Genomic DNA, 22,174 nt, shown 5'->3' on the forward strand with positions numbered 1-22,174 from the left:
TCAATGTCAACTTTAGGTTGTCAAAAAAAAGTCAATATTACATCTCTATATTCTGGATTTTATTAATACGAAAAATATCAAAGAAATTCCAGAAATAATTTTATTTACAATATAATATATATAAAGCGATTCAGGATTAATCGCTTAAATTATCAATGTCGGCAGTGTTGACGTGAATTAAAATTATTGTGTTGATTTCAATAGTACAAGATCAGTATTATTTCGAAAGGTCGAGTTATTGATATATCAATTATTGTAAATAAATATATATTTATTATTTGTGGTGTTGTAATGTGAGCTAATAAAAAATGGGAAAAGAAAAGTCTAAGAAACGAAAACGGTCTACATCCGATGACGACTCTAGTTCGAGTAGCTCGAATTCTTCCCAGGAAAAAAAGAAACTACGTAAATTAAAAAAGAAATTAAAGAAAGAACAAAAGAAAACTGAAAAAGCTTTAAAAAAGAAGCTAAAGGAGGAGAGGAAGAAGCTTAAAAAGAGATATAGAAGTAAGAGCCCTAGTAGGAGTCGCGATGAGGAACAAAAAACAGATGAAGCACCGGCTGACATCCCTTTAGGTTTGAAATGTTATAATAATTTAAAAAAATAAATGATAAAGATTGCCAAAAATTTAAATTGTCAATTTTATATTTTTTGTCATAATATAAGATATGGTCATAAAATTGTACAAACTGTTTACTTGCATTGTTACATGCTACTAAATAGGTTTCATTATTTACTCTATGGCCCCCCAAAATATCTACACTCATCATCAGTTATATTGAGGCATACTAATGTTTATTAAAAGTTTTCATAAAATTCCTAGGCATATTTAAATTGATCCGGGTGACCAATGCTCATCTTGGATTCAAGTGCAAAGACACGCCTAAGAATACGTAATGCAGCTTTGTTAAGGAGCCAGGATTCCCCTGAAAAATAATCTTAAATATACTAGTGACAAAGACCCATTTAAACTTTTATTGTTTCACAATTAATGTTAAAATGTTGCTCACATTTATCTATTCCAGATTTGATGGAAAAATCAAAAGCCATGGCTCCTATGACCAAAGAAGAGTGGGAACAACGTCAGAGTGTTGTACGTAGGGTCTTGGATGAAGAAACTGGCAGACACAGGTTATCCTATCATTCTTATTCACTGTTTAATTTTAGTCGTTATATTTTGATAAATGTATAAACTTTATTTAATGGCAACATAATATCTATTTATATTAATGTTTTTTTTTTTATAATTATGTTAGTTACTTTTAATCATCAAAATGGTTGATATGTTGTGTTTTTAAAATTTTTCAATACCAATGTGCATATGAACTAAATGATGTGTCTATGGATAGAGATCTTTGGCAATTTTGTCTTCATCTACCTTTTAAGAAAAATGTGATAATAGTATATTAATTAATATTTAATAGTAAAAATTTTACTTACAAGTAAATGTAAAATGTTTGTATACATGTTTGTGTTTCTTACTCAATTACTCATAAATAGCTGAATGGATTTGAATGAAATTTTGCACAAAAGTAGATTATATCTTAATACATAGGATACTTTATTACTAATACACACTGCAGGAGATAGCTAGTATATATTTTTATGCAACTTAAAATAGCAAATAAGCTGATTACCCAACTGATGAAAAGTGGTAACTATCACCTATAAACATGAACAATACTGTGGATATAACACAGTATACCTTGTCACCTATGGTAACACTTTATGTTTACATATTATATTACTAGTCAAAGTAAATTACAGTAATCAAATTTTAATTTAGCCTAATTATTTTCTATACTGCTTCTCAGTTCTATCTTGTTTTCAGGTTAATAAAAGGTGACGGGGAGGTTTTAGAAGAAATAGTCTCAAAGGAGAGACACAAACAGATCAACAAACTGGCTACAAGAGCAGATGGAGAGTTTTTCCAGTTGCATACTGTTAATAAAAAAATTTAATGCCTAGTTTATTGTCTATGCAATTAAGGCATATAATGCCACATTTCTAATAAGCATTGACATAGTGAGTTAGCAATGGATGTTTATCTTTTTTAATAATGGCAATGGTCCTGTAAGAATTCCATAAATATATTTGAAGCTTCCTTCCAATTATACTTTATAAGATTACCATTAAGTTAGTTGGTCACTGAACAAAATTAGACTTGAGAAATACTAGATGGCGCTGGAATCACGGTTTATGGTTTTTGTTGATTATTTTGCAATTAAAGATAATTTAAAGCTAAATTTCTAAACTGTCAAGTGCTTTTTATTTTTAAGTATGAATATGAAGTAATGGATAATACCTTTCTTTCTTTTCTATCTTTTCCCAAATGAAATGTACCCCATACAATTACAATGTTTCTTGCTAGTATGTTTTTTTTTACAAAGTTGTACATGAGAATAAAGAAAAAAAATATGATAATTTTGTTACTATATTGGTAAAAAATAAATTGAACAAAATAATAAACAAAAACAACAAGTCTCAATTCTAGCAACATTAATATTACATCCAATTTTGTTTAGTAATCAACAACCACCTTAATATTTTAATGGTATAATGCACCAATTAATAATGTTTCATAATATCTTTAAAATAAAAATTAGAGTCTAACTTTATTTATTTTTTACCCAATAGCTGAAGATAGGTGGATGATGTCATTGTATGTATGTTTGGATGCATGTTATAACCTAGTATTTCCTGAAGAGTGTGATGAATTTTAAATATAAACTTAAAAATTGTTTAAGTTGAATGGTCATGGAAAATAAATGGCAGAAATAAATATAAGCCCAAATTGTCTTTATGAGTAAAACACAAACATCGTGCAATGATTTAGTCAGTTGACTAAATACTGACTTATGACAAGTCAATTCTCCCGTTAGTAAGGAAAGAGAATTTAACCCAGAACTAGCAGAGAGACTAAAGAAATAAAACATGCAATTACGATAAGTTAATTTTATTTATTTACAATTACGTTATAGTTCATCTTTGGTTATCTGTGACTTGTTTTCCTCGTTACTGACGATCTCATCCGAGGCCGGTGCATCTTCTGAATTCTGTAGATGTTCGTTGACCAGTGTAATGAGACTCTCTAGTGGTCGACCGCCGTGTTCGACGCTCACTATCTTTTTATATTTGTACAAAATTAAAGTGGGAAGCCCATTAATCTAAAAACAAATTAATTCTTGTGAATGATAAATGAATAAAATACTTTATAGAATATTTCAATAGAACCCCTAATGAAATGGTAACCAAGTTTTATTAAAACAATCTTTAAATTAAATACAAATACAAACATTTAAACAATTATATGATTTTTTATTTGTACTACTTTTCGAACTGTCTTATGGTTGGACAAATTATTTATTTGAATAAAATTTAAACGAAACGAATAATTGGCTCTGGCATCACGATCATGAATAGTTTGAACGTTTAAAAAGCCCATTTTCACACATCATTATTATTATTTGTTAGGCGACCTTTGTTTTTTCTACTTACAATGATCTACAGCTTGGATCAATTAGTTTCTTATAATTTGTTAATAAAATTGAGATTAATACCAATTTATATATATATATATATATATATATATATATATATATATATATATATATATATATATATATATATAAGATGAATGAAAAATAAAACACCGGTATGATAAAATATCTATAATTTTTTTAAGTACTTAATATGTATAGTATAATTTTTTTTCTGTACCTGTGTAGGTTTGAGAATGTAGATTGGTAGCCTACATATTAAACTGCTAAGTTGACACGAAGTTTTTTTATGCAATTTAGAATGTTAAACAAGCTGACGGCCCATATGATGGAAAGTGGTAATCGTCGGCTATAAACATGATATCATTGACATAACACAGTATATTGTTTCACCAATGATACCTTGCACACGTTGCTATTCCTGAGGACTAAGATGTTATGCCTCTATACCCTGTAATTACATTGCCATATCCCACACTTCGAACCGCAACAGCCATGCAAACAGAATAGCTTCACGGCAGACACACAAATGGAACCCAAGATAATAAATTATGTTTCACATTAAGTAGCACCCCTTGTTGAGATTGGACATAAATATAGAGACATTTTTTTTTTTAAATATTTTAAGGGCTTTTACCTTCTTCAGGTATATCAGTCCTATTGTACCCTGAACTGATTTCTCAAACAAAACTTTATCTACCTTCCCTAGACGCGGAAAGAGAAGAATTAATGGGCATCAATAATTTACAGAGATGTTCAAAAATTTCTGGTTTAAGTTTTTGAACATCTCTGTAAATTATTCATAATAATTACCTTTTCTGTCTCGCAAATTTGTTTGGACCGCACACAATCCACATCAGCTATCAGAACACGGGTTTCGTTTTGGAATTTCTCTCCAAGCTTTAGCCATAGAGGGCTTAGTTGCATACAATGTGCACACCTGAAATAGAATTTTATGATTATATTATTACTTGATAGTAGTCTATGAGCTTTGATAAATCTTATTAATTATATGTATAACAGTCGAGGTTAATCCTATCCCTAGCAATCGCGTTGTCGTCCCTAGCGACAAAGCCGAACATCGCCTGCTTCAGCAATCAGTCGCTCGCTCAGTTACTCGCTATGCGCACGCGCTCATTCGTACCCGGCGTCGAATTCGAACTCCGCTGAGGTATCGCCATTAGCCGCGTTCGTGTACGTCGTAAAACTTTCTTTCAGTGTAAATAACTTTACCGCCCAAACACGCACCGACCAACACCCGGCTTGACCCCAGGACCTGTGAAGACTCCTAACTGGTGAGTTCCCCGTCCGAGGGGTTCCCTACATATATTTGATAAAAAATTATGAGGGATTTTATAGAAGACCAATATAAGGCAAACAATATTATTTTAGAAATTTTTGTCTGTATGTATATTTATTCTGGCATTTTTTAAAAAATATTTCACCAAATTGGATGTGGTTTTCACAGTTGTATTCCTGAAGGTTTAATTTAAAATGTGAATGTTTTTTCGTGATACGTCATCTAAAAGTTGACTATTTTGTTTTCCTACCTCTGAAATCTGTTGATAATAAACACATTGTTGGCAGTCTATACTAGACAACGAGGACAAAAATGCATACAGCTCGCCTGATACAATTTATGAGCATTTGCAACGCTACAATTTGATCGTGCATTGCCAATTGTATGCGTGATGTGACATTTTATCTCAGAACGTAGTAAATTTATTGCAAAATATAGAGAGATAGATAGTAAACAATGGGCAGTCTTTAACTAAAAGCAATTCCTTCATGAAAAAAGGCTGAATAAAAAATTAAGAGACATCTATATTAGTAGCAGTTACTAGATGTAATGTAGATGTAAAGTCGATTTTCTTTTCCGTGTTTAGGCTCTTTTTTGGGCCGTTATGTATAAGCAACTATATAAATATAAAAAAATATAATTTACCAAGGGGCAAAAAAGTTGACAAACACCAAATCCTTTTCTAGGAATGTTTCGAATGTCTCCTCGGATATCCTCGCCACAGGCAATGCCTTCTTCTTCTTCATAAATTTCTCGGGGTCATGATTTTCAGATAGTAACATTTTTTCCACATACATTTTGAGATCATCTAAATCCACTACATCTGCTAATCCCATCTAAAAAATGTAAGGTACAAAGAAAAATTTAAAAAGAAGTTGCCTTTTATTCAGAATTCTCAAAAAAAAAAAATATTTGTGAAGTTACATCATAAGGAACAATTCTTTTAATTGATTTTATAGTGAGATGAAATAAGCCATAAATATGAATCATTCCCACTATAACTATTATTTTTTTACTGGTGGGCATAGAATAATAAAGAATAAGTACTATCCACTGAATAGGGCTCCCCCTATTAGGGGGGTTTAGTCAATAGCTGCCATGCTTGGTAAGCGGGTTTGCAACCGCAACTATGCTTTGGTAATGTTAAAAGTGGCGTGTTGCTGCTTATGCCTCGACTATTAAGTTTCCTTAGTCACCATTTACGACATCCACAGTTAAGGAAGGGGTATCTCATTCTATGCCGGGACCACACGGCATTAGGTATAGATACTTACAATTCTACCATTAACAATCCACAGAAGGTGCGGGTACTGTTTAATATCGAAGTTTTTACATGTCATCTCACTGTCCATGCAGTTTACCTTTCCTATTTGTATGTACTCATTATGAGCGTAATGCGCCGCTAGTTCCGCCCAAACTGGCGCTATCTTCTGTAAATGTAAAAGAAATTACATGAAATGAAAGAGAAACAGAAAGAATTTGTAATTTGTAGGTGTGTAAATTTCATATTTACACACCTTTTTAAAAATCATTTCATCGGAATTACAACCTTTGATAGTAATTTATGGATGATATTATCATTATATCAGCCTTTAACTACTTAGTACTGAACTTAATCCTCATCATTGAGGGGTTTTGCCAATAGTTAACTTGTTTGGGAGCAAGATTAAGCAACTGCAGTTAGACTTTGGGTATGTTTTAAGAGGGACACACTTCCCATCCCTTGCCCAACATCATACAACACCCATAGGAAAGAATGGGTGGCCTATTATATGCCAGGACCACAGGGGCAAGATATGAGAATAAAGAGACTTTATTATTATTGTTTTGATTCTTATCCTTAAAACCCTCATATGAATTTTTCTTAAATATTTACCATGTACAGACATTGTCTTATAACATTTTTTTTTTATAAGATCAGGCTTTTTCTGTATGTGATATATAAAATAAAATAAAGATGAAATGGAACATAGTAGGTACAATTTCTACAGAACTAATGGAGCACTACAATCGAAAAAGTCTTTTTTGTTTCATTCATTAAACTACTAACATTCATAAAGTATGCTATTTATAGCATTTGTTGTTTTATTCTTCTTATTAATTTGTGGATTGGTAGAGCATGTGAACATATAATTTCTAACCTGTGAAACTTTACACCATGATGCATAAAACATTATAAAGTGTTGCCCCTTAGAAACAAACTTCTCAATATTTTGATCAGTCAAGTATGCCATGCCATTGTATATTTTTACTTCACTTGATTCCTTCATAGATTTTTTGCCCTGAAATGACATAATTATATTCTTAGTTAATATACAAAATCAAAATCTTATTGTATGCCATATTTGAAAATAACTGAATACATTTTACAGATAATAAAAAAAGAAAAAGAAAATGCATAGTTTAGATATTTTATTATGATATACATTATACACAGTACCATATTTTTAAAGTTCTTTTATTCAATTGTATTATTTGAATTTTATTAATATTATCAGTATCTTGTCTATTTCCCAACTATCTTATTTAAATAATGTATAAATCATTAAAGAAATAAGTTGTTTAAAAATAAGATAATAATTTACAATATTAAATAATTTATGTAATTATATATTTATAATTATTTATTAACTTTTATTTAACCATAATTCATTGCATTATAACTATAGATATGACATCTTGATTATTTATGAAGAAGGAAAAATAAGTAAAAAGATACTTTAAAATTTATTAATCCAATTTCACATTATAATGGCCATCACAGTTCCATCTCAGTCTGATAAGTAAACACACTTTGAGATTAATTGTGATTGAAAAAGACCTGGCTTGTCAGATAGATCATCAAATTGAAATGAGACCAACAATCAACCACTACTACAATTACAGTGTGAATCTAGCTACATCATGTTTTATAAAAAAAAAAAAAACTTACTTCTGGTTTCATTGTAAAGGCTTCACTTAAAAATAATGTCAGAGAGGGTAGATCTCTTGTGCCTTTGTATTCCATTGGTATGAATATGTTTTTGTGAAAATATAATAATGTTGGGTATCCTGTAATTCAATATATATATTATAATAATAAAATAATATAGATAGTAATCATTTGCTGTATGATCTTGGCATGGAATAGGCCATCCATTTCTTTCCCATGGGCATTGTAAGACAACTAAGGGAGTGTGAGGGATGAGCAGCAGCATGTCTCTTAAGACATCTTCAAGGCCTAACTGTGGATTCCAATCCTCCTGCTAAGGGTGGCAACTACTGAGAAGACAGTTAAAGTCTAATATGATGATGATAGATAGTAATAATAATAGACAATTACATGAAAAATTATTAAAATAATATAAACATTATAGAAACCCATATATCAGTCTATGGCTATATTTTAATTGCAAATAATCAACACTATTACTAGATTCTCAAATTTTTATAATAATAATATTAAAATTGTAAAAGAAATTAATGAATAATTTGTACCTGTTATTTCATATTCATGGCATAGTCTGTGATGCAATGTACAATCCACTTGCGCTATTGCGAATTTTGATCCCTTTGTATTTACTAATTCAGCTAATTCATGCCATATCGGAAGAAAAACTGTACAATGTCGGCACCTATAAGAAATGATTAAAAAAATTACTTAAAAATCGAATGTGTTCAGTTAGCACTATTTGGTCAGTGGATACCCTTAAGGTTTACATGCTTACCACGGAGCATAGAACATAACAAAGTTACCATCCATTTCTTCGATTTGCTGTTTAAAATTATTTGGGTTATATTCGTAAACCGGATTTTCTTCAAGAGCAACAAAATATGGCAAAAATAAAAAACATAACGTTGCCAATTTTTTACGCATTCTGCAAGTTATTTAATTATATAAAAAATACACTCCACTTTTGCATGTATAAGCATCCACTATTAACTAATCAAAGCAGTATTTAAATTCAACGGAAATCACAAGTTGTCTGGGTGGGTGGTCAGCAGAAGGTCCAACAGTGAAGGTGAATGGTCCAAATCAGGTATTCGCGTAGGAGAGGAAACAAGCTGCGTCAGACCATTAAGCCAAAGAGTCATGAACAGATCTTCCCGCATGTATGAACCAACAACTATTAACTAATCCAAAGCTGCTAATCTTAATTAAAATCGCTTTTTCTTCATCTTTTATCACAAGATAGAATGAATGAAAATATTATAAATTTGTGAGACTAAAAACAGAACAAGTTATAACTCGATAATAAAATGAAAGCAAACCGATGACATACTGACAGCTGTCAATTAGTAATAGTAGTAATATTAATTTATCTACAATGGGAAAGGCAAAGGAACTAAATTATACACAACCTGATATTCGGAGTATGTAGTTAGCTTGCTACTACATTTTGTTTTTATTTATTGAAACTTTGGATAGAAAGTACTACACCCAAGAAAAATCTACAAATACAAACTGATTTTTTATTAGTTGCCTTCAGTGGACAGTAGCTGGTAAAAGTTTCTCTTGCTAGCATTAATATGCACTATAAAAAGATATTTGAAATTTGCCTCTATTAATCTTGGAGCTGTAGTAAATAAGCATTTTAACTCATTGCATGCAGTTGATTAATCTGGACTGCAAGTCCATGATTATTTTTTCTTCGTTTGTAGAAATACACTTTCTAAACCACGAGCAGGTTTGCAATAATATTTTACCTTGACAGGAACCTAGGCGATCGATCAGTCTTTGAAAGGTAGGTGGTTATTGTTTTAGGTCAAAGAGCATGTGGGTATATATTGCCAGTTAGCTGCTAGGAGAAATAAAAATAGTTTTATTTCTATTCTCCTTTCGCAGAGACACTTGCCAGTAACTAGAGGGCAAATTGAGCGTACTCATGATGCAATCCTTCTCTATTGACTATAGGCGTTCCTTAATGTGTGGCTTCTAATTGTAATGCGGGCGTCTAAAACCGCCACCGCGCAACAGCCGCAAGTAAATCCCCTTTCCGATCGTCCTCCCCGCGCGCGTCGCCTTCCAGTGCACTGCCGTTAACTTAGCGGCGCTGTTGTCGCTAAGACAGTTACGAACTGGATCTGAAAACATCTATACACAACGCATTGGCTCGCGCCCTTACGCTGGTTATTCAAATGTAACTCCGTTTCGATAATAAACGTATGTTGTGTAATTTATGTATAATGTTTCCATTCGATGTCTACACACTTTAAAATAAATATCTGCTTTAGTGATGACATAAAGCAGTTTATAATCAACGCAAAAATGTATTAGACCAAGTAGCATATTACATAAAATAGCTTCATTGGTATATTTTATTTGTTTTTATTTGGCGTAGTTTTTCAGTTATGATCGAAAATGTGAGTGAATAACTATCCTCTTCAAAGTTTCTGAAGCGAAAAAATTAAAATAATTGCGGTCTATAAAAGTGTATGTGAATATTACTTGAAAAATAAAACGATATTTTAAACTGGCACCGTTTTTTTAAAATGAGCAATACATTCTTAAAAATAAACTTATGTTTTTCTCAAAGAACAAGGATTATTTTTTCTATATGAACAAAGGAAATAAATTTAAAAGTATGCACAGTTTCCGCTTCTTAATACCGAGTTCTTTATCTCTGATTAACCGTAAAAAAAAAGAAAAGAGACCTCTATGTTCAGAAATTCAATATTGATACTAACATTTCCAAAAGTTTCAGAAAATATTTTTATATTATGATTTAAATTGTATTTGAATTTAGAGTTAATTAGATTTAAAATTTATTTTAAAGATTTTTTTAATTTTTATTGTCAATCTCTCTTCTACAGCTAGAAAACACACTTGTATTAACAAGCGCATCTGAGTTCTCTGTTTATTTCTGAACATACAAAAGAATGTGGTAATTCTTCAAAATGGTCGCTTTGTATGGTTTGCCAACTTGCATGTCTGTGTTTCATAGTTCTTTGTTTTCGTAATTGTTTCTTTATTGCTTTATTTAGACAAAAGTACACTTAATTTATCTGTTGTTTAATTTATATATTGACATTAATCACATAAACGTAACTAGTGCTTTGCAAGAAAGATGTCATCGGTAATGTGAGAGCTCTCGTCTATCATTTTTATTTTACGGGATTATGACGTTTGTGATTCCTATTTGATTTTAAGAATATAAAGTGTCTCAGGTAATTAAATTTTCTCATATTTTTAAGCATCTAAACTTAGATATGAAGTAGGTGCCCGTACTAAACAAAGCAGTCTCTAATTTTGGCATTCCACACTTCTATGTCATGATAGATTCATGTTGAACATTCTTTTCGTGAATATGAATTGCCTACCCCCAGTGAATTATATTTAATAATGTTATGATATTTTTCTTCCGCTTTTAGTAGTTCAACAAGTCTGCTATTAAAAATGAGTTTAGTTTACTTGATTGACGTTTTTAGACCAATTGTTTTACAATAACAATTCGTATCATTTAATTGTGTAGTATTAGATTAATGCCAGTGTTTAATACATCATTTACTTTCAGTGTTACAAAACGATTCAATGTGCTATGAAGAGAAACAATGTTAGGAAACAGTGAACTGTGAAAAACAGAAGGACTCTACCTCTACAGTATCTGTGACGAACGTTATCACGGTGTAATAGTATTCAAGTGTGTGTAAATGCAAATTGTGCCCGCGGGTATGTGTGGATGGGTGGGTGTGCTCATGTGATGGGAGGGGTCGGGTGAGAGGTGAGGCGCTCGGGCGCGGGCGCCATGAACCCGCCGGCGCCCGGCAAGACGGCCACGCGCTCCTCAGGTTACCACCAGAAAGCGCTCGCCGAAATTCGCAATTCTCTACTACCATTTGCTAATATTGGAAATTCTGAGCCCCCTGGCTCATCAGCTGCGAGTACTGTAAGTTCGGGAGTGAGCTCCGGTTTCAGTGCATCGTCTGTCAATGGGCTTGATAAAGATTTGAATGTGCCCTCACAATCTGTCAATCATCTCATCGCTTTGGGATATGATGAGGTATGTATATTATGTGCTAATGATTCACAAATACTTTGATAATAAGTAATATCATTCTGTGATTTCACTGCTTTATTCATAAATAGTGATATACATTGGTTTTGCATGGTTAGATGTATAGAAAAGTTCAATAGTTAAAATAGGGTTATTATATGAAATGAAATGAGATTTATTCTATTAAACATAACTATAGTTTTTTAACTAAATATTAATATTATAATTTAGAATGGGTACAGTAGTTGTGGTTTTAAAACTGGGTTCCTAAATAGGTTAATATAATAACCTGTGTTAAGGGGCTACAGCCCTAACCCCCTTTAGTATTTTATGGTTGAGGTTTTTATAAATAAGAGGTTTAAATTTTGACTGATAAATAAATAAAGTAATAAATGTTTTGTTAAAAAAAAGTAATAAATATATCATTAAGTTATACAGTTATTAAATCAGTGACAGGAAAAACTGGTAAATATTATTTTTAAATATAGATACTTAAATTTTAATTACAAACTGCTTAATTAATTTTTTTCAGTATAAATTATATTTTCTATTAATTTTTTTTTTGAGAATATTTAGAATATGATGTTTTTATCCTTTTCCAATTTATAAATATTTTTCTAATTTTCTTTTTTTACTTACAAATTAAAGAGTTTAGTGTTTAAATCAAAATAATTTGTTTTGCCACCACTGAGGATAGTTTTTTTTTTGTGAAACAGAATTTTTATATTTTTATATATTCACAAAAATGTGTAGCCATTTTGATTCATAAATATCATTGTATTTTTTTCTATATAATAGTTATAAATAATTGTAACTATGGTAGGGATAGATGTCAGTTTATAGTCTGGAAAACTATAGTCAAAATCAAGTTTGTGTTTATAGTTTTGTTTGTAAATAAAGATTACTTGTATAATTGATTTAACTACAATAACATAATAATATAAATGTCTATTTTCATTAACTGAATTAAATACTAGTTTGGTCTACTAATTATACCTACTTATAACATAATTAATTTTTTATTATGAATAAAAATATATATTTGTATCATACATTAGCACTGTCTGTGAAATTTCAAACAAAATTAAATCCTCATTTAGCTTATTGTTTTCATGTACTACTATAATCAATTTCTATAGCAAATTTCATATACCCATTTTTTGCTTTGAAAAATTAATCTAGCACAATTATTTGCCTATTTTTAACCAATTTCAAAACAAATTAACAATAAATAGTATACCAGAGGGAGACTTTGTACAAAAGTCGATTGCTTGAGTACCTCTGTCCCATTCGTGTTTCTACCGTGAAGCAGTTGTGTTTGCTTGGCTGTTTTTCGATTTGAAGGGTAGGATATGGTGTGAATTTACAAGGTACAGAGGAATAACACCTGAGTCCTCAGGAATGGCAACGCATGGGAGGTATCACGGGCGAAACAGTATTTGTGTGTACTGTTATGTCCATGGTACTGCTCATGTCTATAGGTGACAGTTACCACTTTCCATCAGGTGGGCCGTCAGCTTGTTTGCCATTCTAAGTAGTATAAAAAAAAATAGTTTTGGATCAAAATATAGCTTATAAATATACCTGTATGAATATGCCTCAGCAATGCTAAAATATTCAAAGCTCAGTGTGGAATTTTACTCAAGTTTAATTGTTTATTTATTTGATCAACTGGGTGAGCTTTACAATATAGTTAATATAAGATGGAATTTTTCTATACACTACCATTTACATCATACATATTAATTTTATTAGAGTTTTACTAATAATTGTCTTTCTATGAAATAGAGATTGGTTTTCTAAGTGCAGTCTCATAAATGTATCATGAGATTTTAATCTCAGCCAACTAAACAAATATTGTATGAAAAATTATTTCATTTAAATTGTATAGGAAAATAGTTGCAATAAGTATAAATAATATAAATGCATTGATGACTAATAACCTTGATTTAAAATAATTATATAAATGTAAGCAACTAATGTTTTAAAATTAATCAAGATGTGTCAATAACAAAAATAATTGATAGTAGCATTAAATAAGGAACAAGTTAATCAAACAAGCACCTAACTTTGTGTTTTGGTGCTGTAATTTGGGATAATAATAATTGTGTTTGCATGGCTGTGTTTCGGTTTGAAGGGTGGGATATGGCATGAATTTACAGGGTACAGAGGAACACCTGTGTCCTCAGGAATGGCAACGCATGGCGAGTATCATGGGTGAAACAGTATACTCTGTTATTTCCATGGTACTGCTCATGTCTATAGGCGATGGTTACCATTTTCCATCAGGTGGGCCTTCAGCTTGTTTGCCATTCTAAGTTGTATAAAAAAAAAGCTGATGTTTAAAAAATCAATGTTATTAAAATAAATATAATTTATAATGGAGACAAGTGTGACGGATATATATGTATGTATGTATGTAATGTGATGATATCAGTAGTTAAATGTCTACTGAGGAACATATTGTGTATTTTTTCACAATTATTTATACAAACACACAGAGTTAAGGGTAATAAAAAACACTAATTAAAGTATGTAACAAATATGTCATATATATTTATATGTGAAAATATTTTAAAATTACGACTTACTCTTGGAACTTAAAAAACCAAAAACAAAATTAGTTTTCAATACGAAATCACAATGTTAGTAAAGCAAATCAAGGAAAAAAAGTGGGACTTTGTAGCCATTTCCTTGTGGACTGGCTAAATGTACATTATATTATGTTCTTAGATTTATTATTTCGTGTATTAGAAAAAAGTTATATAAACTGAAGCAAAGCATTCTACACCTACACTAAAAACTATAAAGAGGAAAGATTTGTATTTTTGTGTGTCTGTTTGTAATGAAAAAACTCAAAAACTACTTTGCCGATTTCAAAAATTCTTTCATCCTTAGAAAGCGACATTCACCCTGAGTGACGTAGGCTATATTTATTGCAGTTAATACCAGGGGGGAAAGGGATTGTTAGTAATGGGACTAGAGGTCCCATTGCTAATAATATACCTTATCAGGCCGACCTCCATGCATTTCGCTCTGGAAACCATTTTGATTGTTTTTTTTATGAATTCATCACTATGGGCCAACTGTCCTGCTTTCATCTTCACCTATCATCCCTTACTGGTGCCCTGTCAGTGTATACCGTTAGCGCAGGCGGGCTTACTATTCCATTATCATCCATTAAAAAGTTTACTTAATACTGTAATTTTTGAATATTAATTGAATAATATGTTGGTTAATTAACATAAATGTATTTTATGATAATGCATAAATGCAGAATCATTAATTTATTGTTTAGGAAAAAATAGTAGAATGAGTTTAATATTCTACTATATTCGTAAAAAATAGAGATACAATTCCCAGTAAGAAAAAGAAATTGTTAATTGAATCACAATATCTTCCTGTAAGTTGTATGTAAGATGTATAAATTTAAAATTTGCAAATAGCACTAGGTTTACTAAAAAAGATGCTGTCTTTAAGTTATGCATTTCTTTTGTTCCACAGGATTTGGCACTAAGGGCTCTAAAATATACTGGAGGACGTTTAGATGCTGCCCTTGACCATTTAACAAAACAGCAGGAGCCATTGAATGGAGTTCTCAAGACAAGCAATCTTAGTGCACTCAGCACAAAACTTATAAGAAAACCCAGTTTAGAGCGCGAACTCAACCTTCATAGAGGCAGCCCTGCCCTAGATTCCGGTGCTGGAAGTTCTAGATCCGATAGTCCTAGGCAACCTGATGCCCCACCACTGCCACATGAGAAATTAAGTCGACAATACTCGCCATCAGGTTTTTCTGAACCTCCTCCACCACCTCCGCCACGATGTCCTTCAACGCCCCCTGTGCCAGCTGCAATGCAGCAGTTAATGAAGCGTATGTCGCCAGCACCACCGTTACCCCCCGCGAGAGGCACAAGTCCAGTGGCCTCCGGAGCACCTACTCCTCCAGCACGGCAACCAATGATTGTACAAAACGGGCCACAAGTACAACAGCAGCTCAATCAGCAGATACAAGCTTTGAGCATTTACCCTTCCGGGGCAGGCGGAGCAGAACTTCCACCCCCTTATCCTCTTTCTGGAGTACCGCCACCCCCACCTTATTCTGTTTCAATACAAAATCGACAAAGTCCGACACAGTCGCAAGATTACAGAAAGAGTCCCTCATCAGGTATCTACTCGGGAGGTACCTCCGCCGGCTCGCCGAGCCCGATTACGGTGACGCAATCGACTGGCTCGGCATCGGGTATGACTCGCCCCACGCCTATTCAGGCGTGGACAGCGAGACAAGCGGTTCAACCTCCCATTATAATGCAATCGGTAAAAAGTACACAAGTTCAAAAGCCTGTTCTGCAGACGGCCATCGCGCCAGTTGCCCCACCGCCCGTCGCGAGCTCGGCAGCACAGCCGCCGCCACCCTCGTATGCTAGCTCCATCCAACAAAAACAACAAACTCAAACACCACCAAGTTACCCATTAGCTCCGAAACCGTCTTCTCCTGGATCTACTCCGCCAGTCATAATGACAGCAACCACACCCACCGTTCCCACCACTGAGCCTCCAAGTTACGCTATAACTATGCAAGCTCTCGCCGTGCAGAGAGGAATGCACCCGATACCCCCTCCACCATATGGTAATCAAAACGACAATACAACAACAGTCAATTCCCACCACTCGCCGTTACATAAAAAGTTTTCAAACAATTGCGATATAAAGGGTGAAACGTCCCAAGGCCCATTAGAAATAAAATGTCCCAATCAAAACTGCACCAATAATCTCCTAAAGGAAACGACTGCTGCTTCCGGTTCCGATAAGAGCTCGAACGGCTCTTCGGAACGGAGACCGAAAGTAGAGAAGATACGACACCAGTCACCTATTCCTGAACGTAAAAATATTAGTAAAGAAAAAGAGGATGAGCGAAGGGACTGTAAAGTAAGGAATTATTCCCCACAGGCGTTTAAGTTCTTTATGGAACAACATGTCGAAAATATATTGAAGTCGTACAAGCAGCGGACGTTCCGAAGAATGCAGCTCGAAAAGGAAATGACCAAAATAGGCCTCAGCGCAGAAGCACAGTGCCAAATGAGGAAGATGCTTTCCCAAAAGGAATCAAATTACATTAGGTTGAAAAGGGCAAAAATGGATAAGTCCATGTTCACAAAAATCAAGCCCATCGGTGTGGGTGCATTTGGGGAAGTGACACTTGTGAAGAAGATTGATACTAGTCATCTATATGCCATGAAGACACTTAGGAAAGCTGATGTGTTGAAACGGAATCAAGTGGCGCACGTTAAAGCTGAGAGGGATATTTTAGCGGAGGCCGATAATGAGTGGGTGGTCAAGTTATACTATAGTTTTCAAGATAAGGACAACTTGTATTTCGTCATGGACTACATACCGGGTGGAGATTTAATGTCATTGTTGATCAAGTTGGGTATATTCGAAGAGAACCTGGCACGATTCTACATAGCGGAGCTGACGTGTGCAGTGGAGAGTGTTCATAAAATGGGCTTCATACATAGAGACATCAAGCCAGATAATATACTCATCGATCGTGATGGCCACATCAAGCTCACAGATTTCGGCTTATGTACGGGTTTCAGGTGGACGCATAATTCTAAATATTACCAGCGGAATGGTGAGCATTTCTAGATCTTTTTAGTCTTTGAATAAAATTGGTTATTTGGCCTATTTTTTAAGTTATTAAGGGGATAATTTCTTAATAGTTTCACTCTATAATGCCCTTCGACTGGGAGGTTGGTACATGAAAAGTTTTGTTTTTTTTTTTAATAAAATGTGAATGTATGTTTGCGTTACCTTTCAAATTGCTATATTCTACCTTATTATATTCTACCAAATAATAACATGTACAGTTTCCCTGAAAGAAAATTCAATAAGTTGTAAACAAAAAGGCGAAGGGGAAAAAATTTTAGGCAATTAAAAAGCAATTTAACATAGTGTGGGTGATAGGTTACTTTTGGTAGTTTTTACTGTATTGACCGAGGTTTTTAATGTCATTTTAATAATCGTAATTTGTCACAAGCAAATATTGTAGTTTTAGCAATTTCAATTTCTGATCATTATGATGATTTAATTATGATTTTAATGACTTATCACCTGTATTTGTATAATACAATGATTATTCAAAGAATATTCTGCTATTTCCAGATCACGGGCGGCAGGACTCTATGGACCCAGTGGACGGGGAGTGGGGCGCGATGGGCGAGTGCCGCTGTCATCAGCTCAAGCCGCTGGAGAGGCGGCGGAGACGCGAGCACCAGCGATGTTTGGCCCATTCACTTGTTGGCACACCCAACTACATCGCGCCTGAAGTACTGCAACGGACTGGATATACGCAGCTATGCGACTGGTGGTCCGTGGGGGTCATACTGTACGAGATGCTCGTGGGTTCGCCGCCCTTCTTGGCACCTACGCCGGCGGAGACGCAACTCAAGGTTTGTTTGAATATTTTTTAGCTACATTAGTATGATTTAAGATCCTCAGCATTATCATCATATCAGCCTTTAACTGTCCACTGCTGAAGCTAAGATCCCCCCCCCCGGGGGGGGGGGGGTTGCCAGTTTAGACATATTTTAAGAGGGATGATGCTGCTCATCACTCGCCCTCCTTTAGTCGACTCGAGCCAGGACCACACGGCTAAGTTATAAGATGTCTTCATATTCTTGGTTAGCTCAATTTGAAAAATGAAGTTTTATGATTGTTTGTTTTTATTTCTGTGGAGGTCTCATATTGGTTACGTCAACTGGGTATGCCAAGAAGAAGGGAATTGTTAGTAATATGGATTGTCAGTCCTATTGCTAATAATGTACCTTGGCAGGTCGACCTTCAAGTGGTCCCTCCTAAAAACCATCGTGCTCAATTCCAGGTGTATTTATCACAATGAGGTAACTGTTCTGCCTTTTCATTTTCACCTTTCAAATCCCACTGGGTACTCCACCAGCGTATACCATAATTTACTTACAAGTGGTATTACCATTATCATTAATTAAAAAAAAAATTGCGTTAGCCAGTTTATGATTTTGTAATAGATTTAAAAAGGGAAGGAATTCCTAATTTGACCGAGTTTGTTTAGTGTGTATTGTATGTTATGTGACATATACGTTGATTTTAATTATTGTTTTGTAAAGTGTGGATACTGGAACTGATATGTGGTATAAAATTATTTAAATTTCTTTATAACGTGGTTGGGGGCTTTGAGTAAGTCATGCTAACTAAAATCGTCATAGTCGTAGAATACTGACGGATCTGACAAAGATTACATATAAAGATCCGTCAGTATTCTACGACTATAACGAAATGTCCAGACAGGTGATGGCGTGGTGGCGTGGTGGGCCGGGTTATTGAGTTCACTAAAATATGGGTGAGCGCAATGATGGCTGGCTCATCCGTCATACTCGTGAACGGGTACTGCCTGCAGGGACTGGTCTGTTCTGGTCACTGCAACCGATTTATTTTATTGATTTGTTTTAATTATATGATCTGATACTGCTTAGTAGTTTGTATTTATACAAATTCATTACTTATATATTTAGTATTTTTGTAAAATGCAACAGATGAGTTTTTTGTCCGTTCTTCTTGGCTGAAGTTGCATTTCTAATGGGTAGTAATGAAAAAATTACCGTTCAAAAATGCTTAAATCTATGTTTATGTAAATAAACATATTTATTTCTTTCTTTGTAATAAGCAGAGTTTACTAGGTCTGTTGTTTTGTTGTTCTTTGACTACTTACATGCGGTGAAAACAATTATAATTAAACAATTATAATAAAACAATTATACATGTTTCATTACAGGTGATCAATTGGGAAAGTACACTTCACATTCCTGACGCGGCGAAATTGTCTCGAGAGAGCAAGGATTTAATCCTCAAGTTGTGTTCTGGGCAAGAGACAAGGCTCGGCAACCACGCCAGCGAAGTGAAGAATCATCCCTTCCTGAAAAGTATCGACTTTGAGAAAGGCTTGAGGAGACAGCCCGCACCACATATCCCAAGAATCGATTATCCAACGGACACGTCCAACTTCGACCCAATAGATCCGGAAAAGCTTCGTAACTCTGGTAGTGCCGACTCGAACAAGTCTGACAGCGAACTACTCGACAATGGCAAAACTTTCCACGGATTCTTCGAGTTCACCTTCCGTAGGTTCTTCGATGATGGATACACAAGTAAAATCAATCTCGACGACAATGAAAATCCAGGCGCCGTATACGTGTGACGGTGGCCGCGGGCGCAGTGACACGGACACTAACTAACTTATAGCTATACAATTGCAAAGTGTGTGACTCTCTCTATTAAAACATTAGTTTTCGTAAACATAATGAACGTAACATTATTTAAAATTAATTGAAAAAAAAAATAATTTTGTTAATAATCCCAGTGATAATGTTGTAATATTGTATCGTTATGTATTTGTAAGGGTAATCTTATTTCATTGTAATATATGTAAGGATGGATCAGGATAGTGCACTGATGGCTCGAGTAAGGTCTGTACAGAGTGCGAACTTCACACAACTTACAGTTTATATATATATATATATATATATATATATATATATATATATATATATATATATATATATATATTATCATGGGAATGTATCATAATAATTATGTGCTATGTGCCAAATTTCATCTAAATCTATTATGCCATGATAGAATAAAAACTATATTAATATAAGTAAACAAACATTCATCATCACAATTATAATTATAAGTTATTTAATAATTAGTATAATAATTAGCTATTTAAAACTCTTGTTTAATAAAAAAATAAGCTTGTGTCTGCACTGCCATATGATTTGTCGTTGTGAATCGATTCTATCGAACGTAATACTATATATCAATATATAATACAACTCGTCCATGTGTGTTCTGTTGCCAACTTCATATATAATTAGGTTTGTTAGTGGTATTTACTATCACTTGAGAATTAGTCGCCAATTTAAGATTAATGACTGTCTAACGATCAGATTTAAATACATAGCGTCGTGGTCTTAAGGGTTGGCATTCACAAATGTGGAACTTTGTGGAAATTTAAAATGTATTTTTTTTTTAAATCAGTGCAGACTCATCTTACTTTGTAGCTCTGTACGGATGTGTACTCGCGCGATGGTGTGCGGTAAACTTGGTGCTGACGGGGCTCCCCCCGCGATATCTAGTGTTGTTCCATTCAGTGTATACTATTTTTGTAACTAGAGAAATTATTTATGAGATAAGAGAAGCTTACATGAATTAGTGAATGATTTTGATATGATCCATGATATTTTCTTACGTATTTATCGAGGTAGGCCGTTTATGTGTTTGTTTATATACTTGTAAAACGTAATTTATAAAGTCATATACAGTAACGGAGTACGCAGCGGCGCGTATAAGCGTACGGCTCATAACGTGTGCCTTGACATATGTAAACATTTTTTTATACATTTACACGTAGATAAATTGTGTACATAAAATACGAAATCGTAGATCAGGTTTTTTTTTTTTAATACGTTATATACAGTGCAATAATGGCAATAAATATTTATTAACACGAATGAAACTCACGTTTACATTGTTGACGCATATTTAGGGCGAAGCCACACGAGCGTAATTTTGCGATTTTTTTTTTACATCGCGTAACGTAAATGCGCTGTCACACGACAACGAACCAATTTTATGTTGTCGTGTGCCGTAAATTACTTTCTGCTGCTTGATAGCACGCGCCGTGTAGGCTAGAGATTTTTGATTTTTGACTCGTCTTTCTCTGGGGAAAATATTTGTTACAACACCCCCTAAAAAGATGTTGATTTCGTTTTCATACATGTATATAACTGAAGAGAGGAGGTCTTTTTATTGGCCGCACTAAGCCTGCTGATCAAGTATTTTTAACACTACGCTTTAATGATCCAAGGTCGGGGGATCGGAGTAATACATCACAATTATAGAATTAAGCGTAATTTACGCAACGGAAAAATACTCTCGTTTGTACTCGCCTTTATTTGGGTAATTGACTGATGTTTTAATTGATTTTAGTTAATATTTATAATTTATGTCACATGTCACACTTAGAGGTTCAATCAGTCATTTTTAATATTTTTAAAATAAATTATTTAGTATCTCTTTTTTTTTATCACTAACAAATGCCCATAGTAATGTGTAGTCAAAACAGTAACATGCTAATGAACAAATGTGTGTGTGATCGTTCAGCCATACATGAAGGTCTGTTGTGGCGTCCTAGACGCCGGTTCACAGTTGTACAGTGCGACAAATAAGTCATTATTATTTTTACATTGAATTTTGTGTTATTGTAAATTGTTTTATTCAGAAATGAAACATGCTTAATAAGGAGTAAATGAAAATATGGGAATTTTGTTACGTTCTTTTGTTTCATCCGCTATAAATA

At 33.5% G+C, this 22,174-nt stretch overlaps 3 protein-coding genes across 4 annotated transcripts; 2 read left to right on the top strand and 1 right to left on the bottom strand.

Annotated features, from left to right (window-relative positions):
- The first annotated feature begins 11 nt into the window (after positions 1-11).
- LOC113518926 (ADP-ribosylation factor-like protein 6-interacting protein 4) lies at positions 12-2,112 on the top strand. Its single transcript, XM_026903959.3, has 3 exons — positions 12-576; positions 1,027-1,132; positions 1,833-2,112. The coding sequence occupies exons 1-3, from the start codon at positions 309-311 to the stop codon at positions 1,960-1,962; spliced, it is 504 nt and encodes a 167-aa protein (XP_026759760.1). The 5' UTR covers positions 12-308; the 3' UTR covers positions 1,963-2,112.
- An 829-nt stretch (positions 2,113-2,941) lies between these two features.
- Positions 2,942-8,744, bottom strand: LOC113518924 (thioredoxin domain-containing protein 5 homolog). Its single transcript, XM_026903956.3, has 8 exons — positions 8,509-8,744; positions 8,279-8,415; positions 7,734-7,852; positions 6,943-7,083; positions 6,076-6,231; positions 5,447-5,637; positions 4,315-4,441; positions 2,942-3,168 (listed from the first exon to the last, which is right to left on the bottom strand). The coding sequence occupies exons 1-8, from the start codon at positions 8,655-8,657 to the stop codon at positions 2,977-2,979; spliced, it is 1,212 nt and encodes a 403-aa protein (XP_026759757.1). The 5' UTR covers positions 8,658-8,744; the 3' UTR covers positions 2,942-2,976.
- Positions 8,745-10,659: 1,915 nt separating this feature from the next.
- On the top strand, positions 10,660-22,142 carry LOC113518919 (serine/threonine-protein kinase Warts). 2 transcript variants are annotated; one of them, XM_052898473.1, is made up of 5 exons: positions 10,660-10,948; positions 11,296-11,667; positions 15,280-17,410; positions 17,941-18,227; positions 19,586-22,142. In XM_052898473.1, exons 2-5 carry the CDS (start codon positions 11,527-11,529, stop codon positions 20,006-20,008), a joined length of 2,982 nt encoding a protein of 993 aa, XP_052754433.1. In that variant the 5' UTR covers positions 10,660-10,948; positions 11,296-11,526; the 3' UTR covers positions 20,009-22,142. The 2 variants fall into 2 exon arrangements, with proteins under 2 accessions (XP_052754433.1, XP_026759748.1); XM_026903947.3 differs by having other exon boundaries at positions 10,661-10,948; positions 11,296-11,781.
- The last annotated feature ends 32 nt before the right edge of the window (positions 22,143-22,174 follow it).

This window comes from Galleria mellonella, unplaced genomic scaffold, assembly GCF_026898425.1.
Source record: "Galleria mellonella isolate WM207_F2 unplaced genomic scaffold, CSIRO_AGI_GalMel_v1 utg44, whole genome shotgun sequence".
NCBI lineage: Eukaryota > Metazoa > Arthropoda > Insecta > Lepidoptera > Pyralidae > Galleria > Galleria mellonella.

Bases quoted from the DNA above. Each gene is read 5' to 3' on its own strand.
- LOC113518926 (XM_026903959.3), top strand. From the start codon at position 309: ATGGGAAAAGAAAAGTCTAAGAAACGAAAACGGTCTACATCCGATGAC. The intron at 577-1,026 runs GTTTGAAATGTT...TATCTATTCCAG, and splicing joins ACCGGCTGACATCCCTTTAG to ATTTGATGGAAAAATCAAAA. The intron at 1,133-1,832 runs GTTATCCTATCA...TCTTGTTTTCAG, and splicing joins GAAGAAACTGGCAGACACAG to GTTAATAAAAGGTGACGGGG.
- LOC113518924 (XM_026903956.3), bottom strand. From the start codon at position 8,657: ATGCGTAAAAAATTGGCAACGTTATGTTTTTTATTTTTGCCATATTTT. The intron at 8,416-8,508 runs GTAAGCATGTAA...CATTTCTTATAG, and splicing joins GTTATGTTCTATGCTCCGTG to GTGCCGACATTGTACAGTTT. The intron at 5,638-6,075 runs GTAAGTATCTAT...TACATTTTTTAG, and splicing joins GGATTGTTAATGGTAGAATT to ATGGGATTAGCAGATGTAGT.
- LOC113518919 (XM_026903947.3), top strand. From the start codon at position 11,527: ATGAACCCGCCGGCGCCCGGCAAGACGGCCACGCGCTCCTCAGGTTAC. The intron at 17,411-17,940 runs GTGAGCATTTCT...TGCTATTTCCAG, and splicing joins TAAATATTACCAGCGGAATG to ATCACGGGCGGCAGGACTCT. The intron at 18,228-19,585 runs GTTTGTTTGAAT...GTTTCATTACAG, and splicing joins CGGCGGAGACGCAACTCAAG to GTGATCAATTGGGAAAGTAC.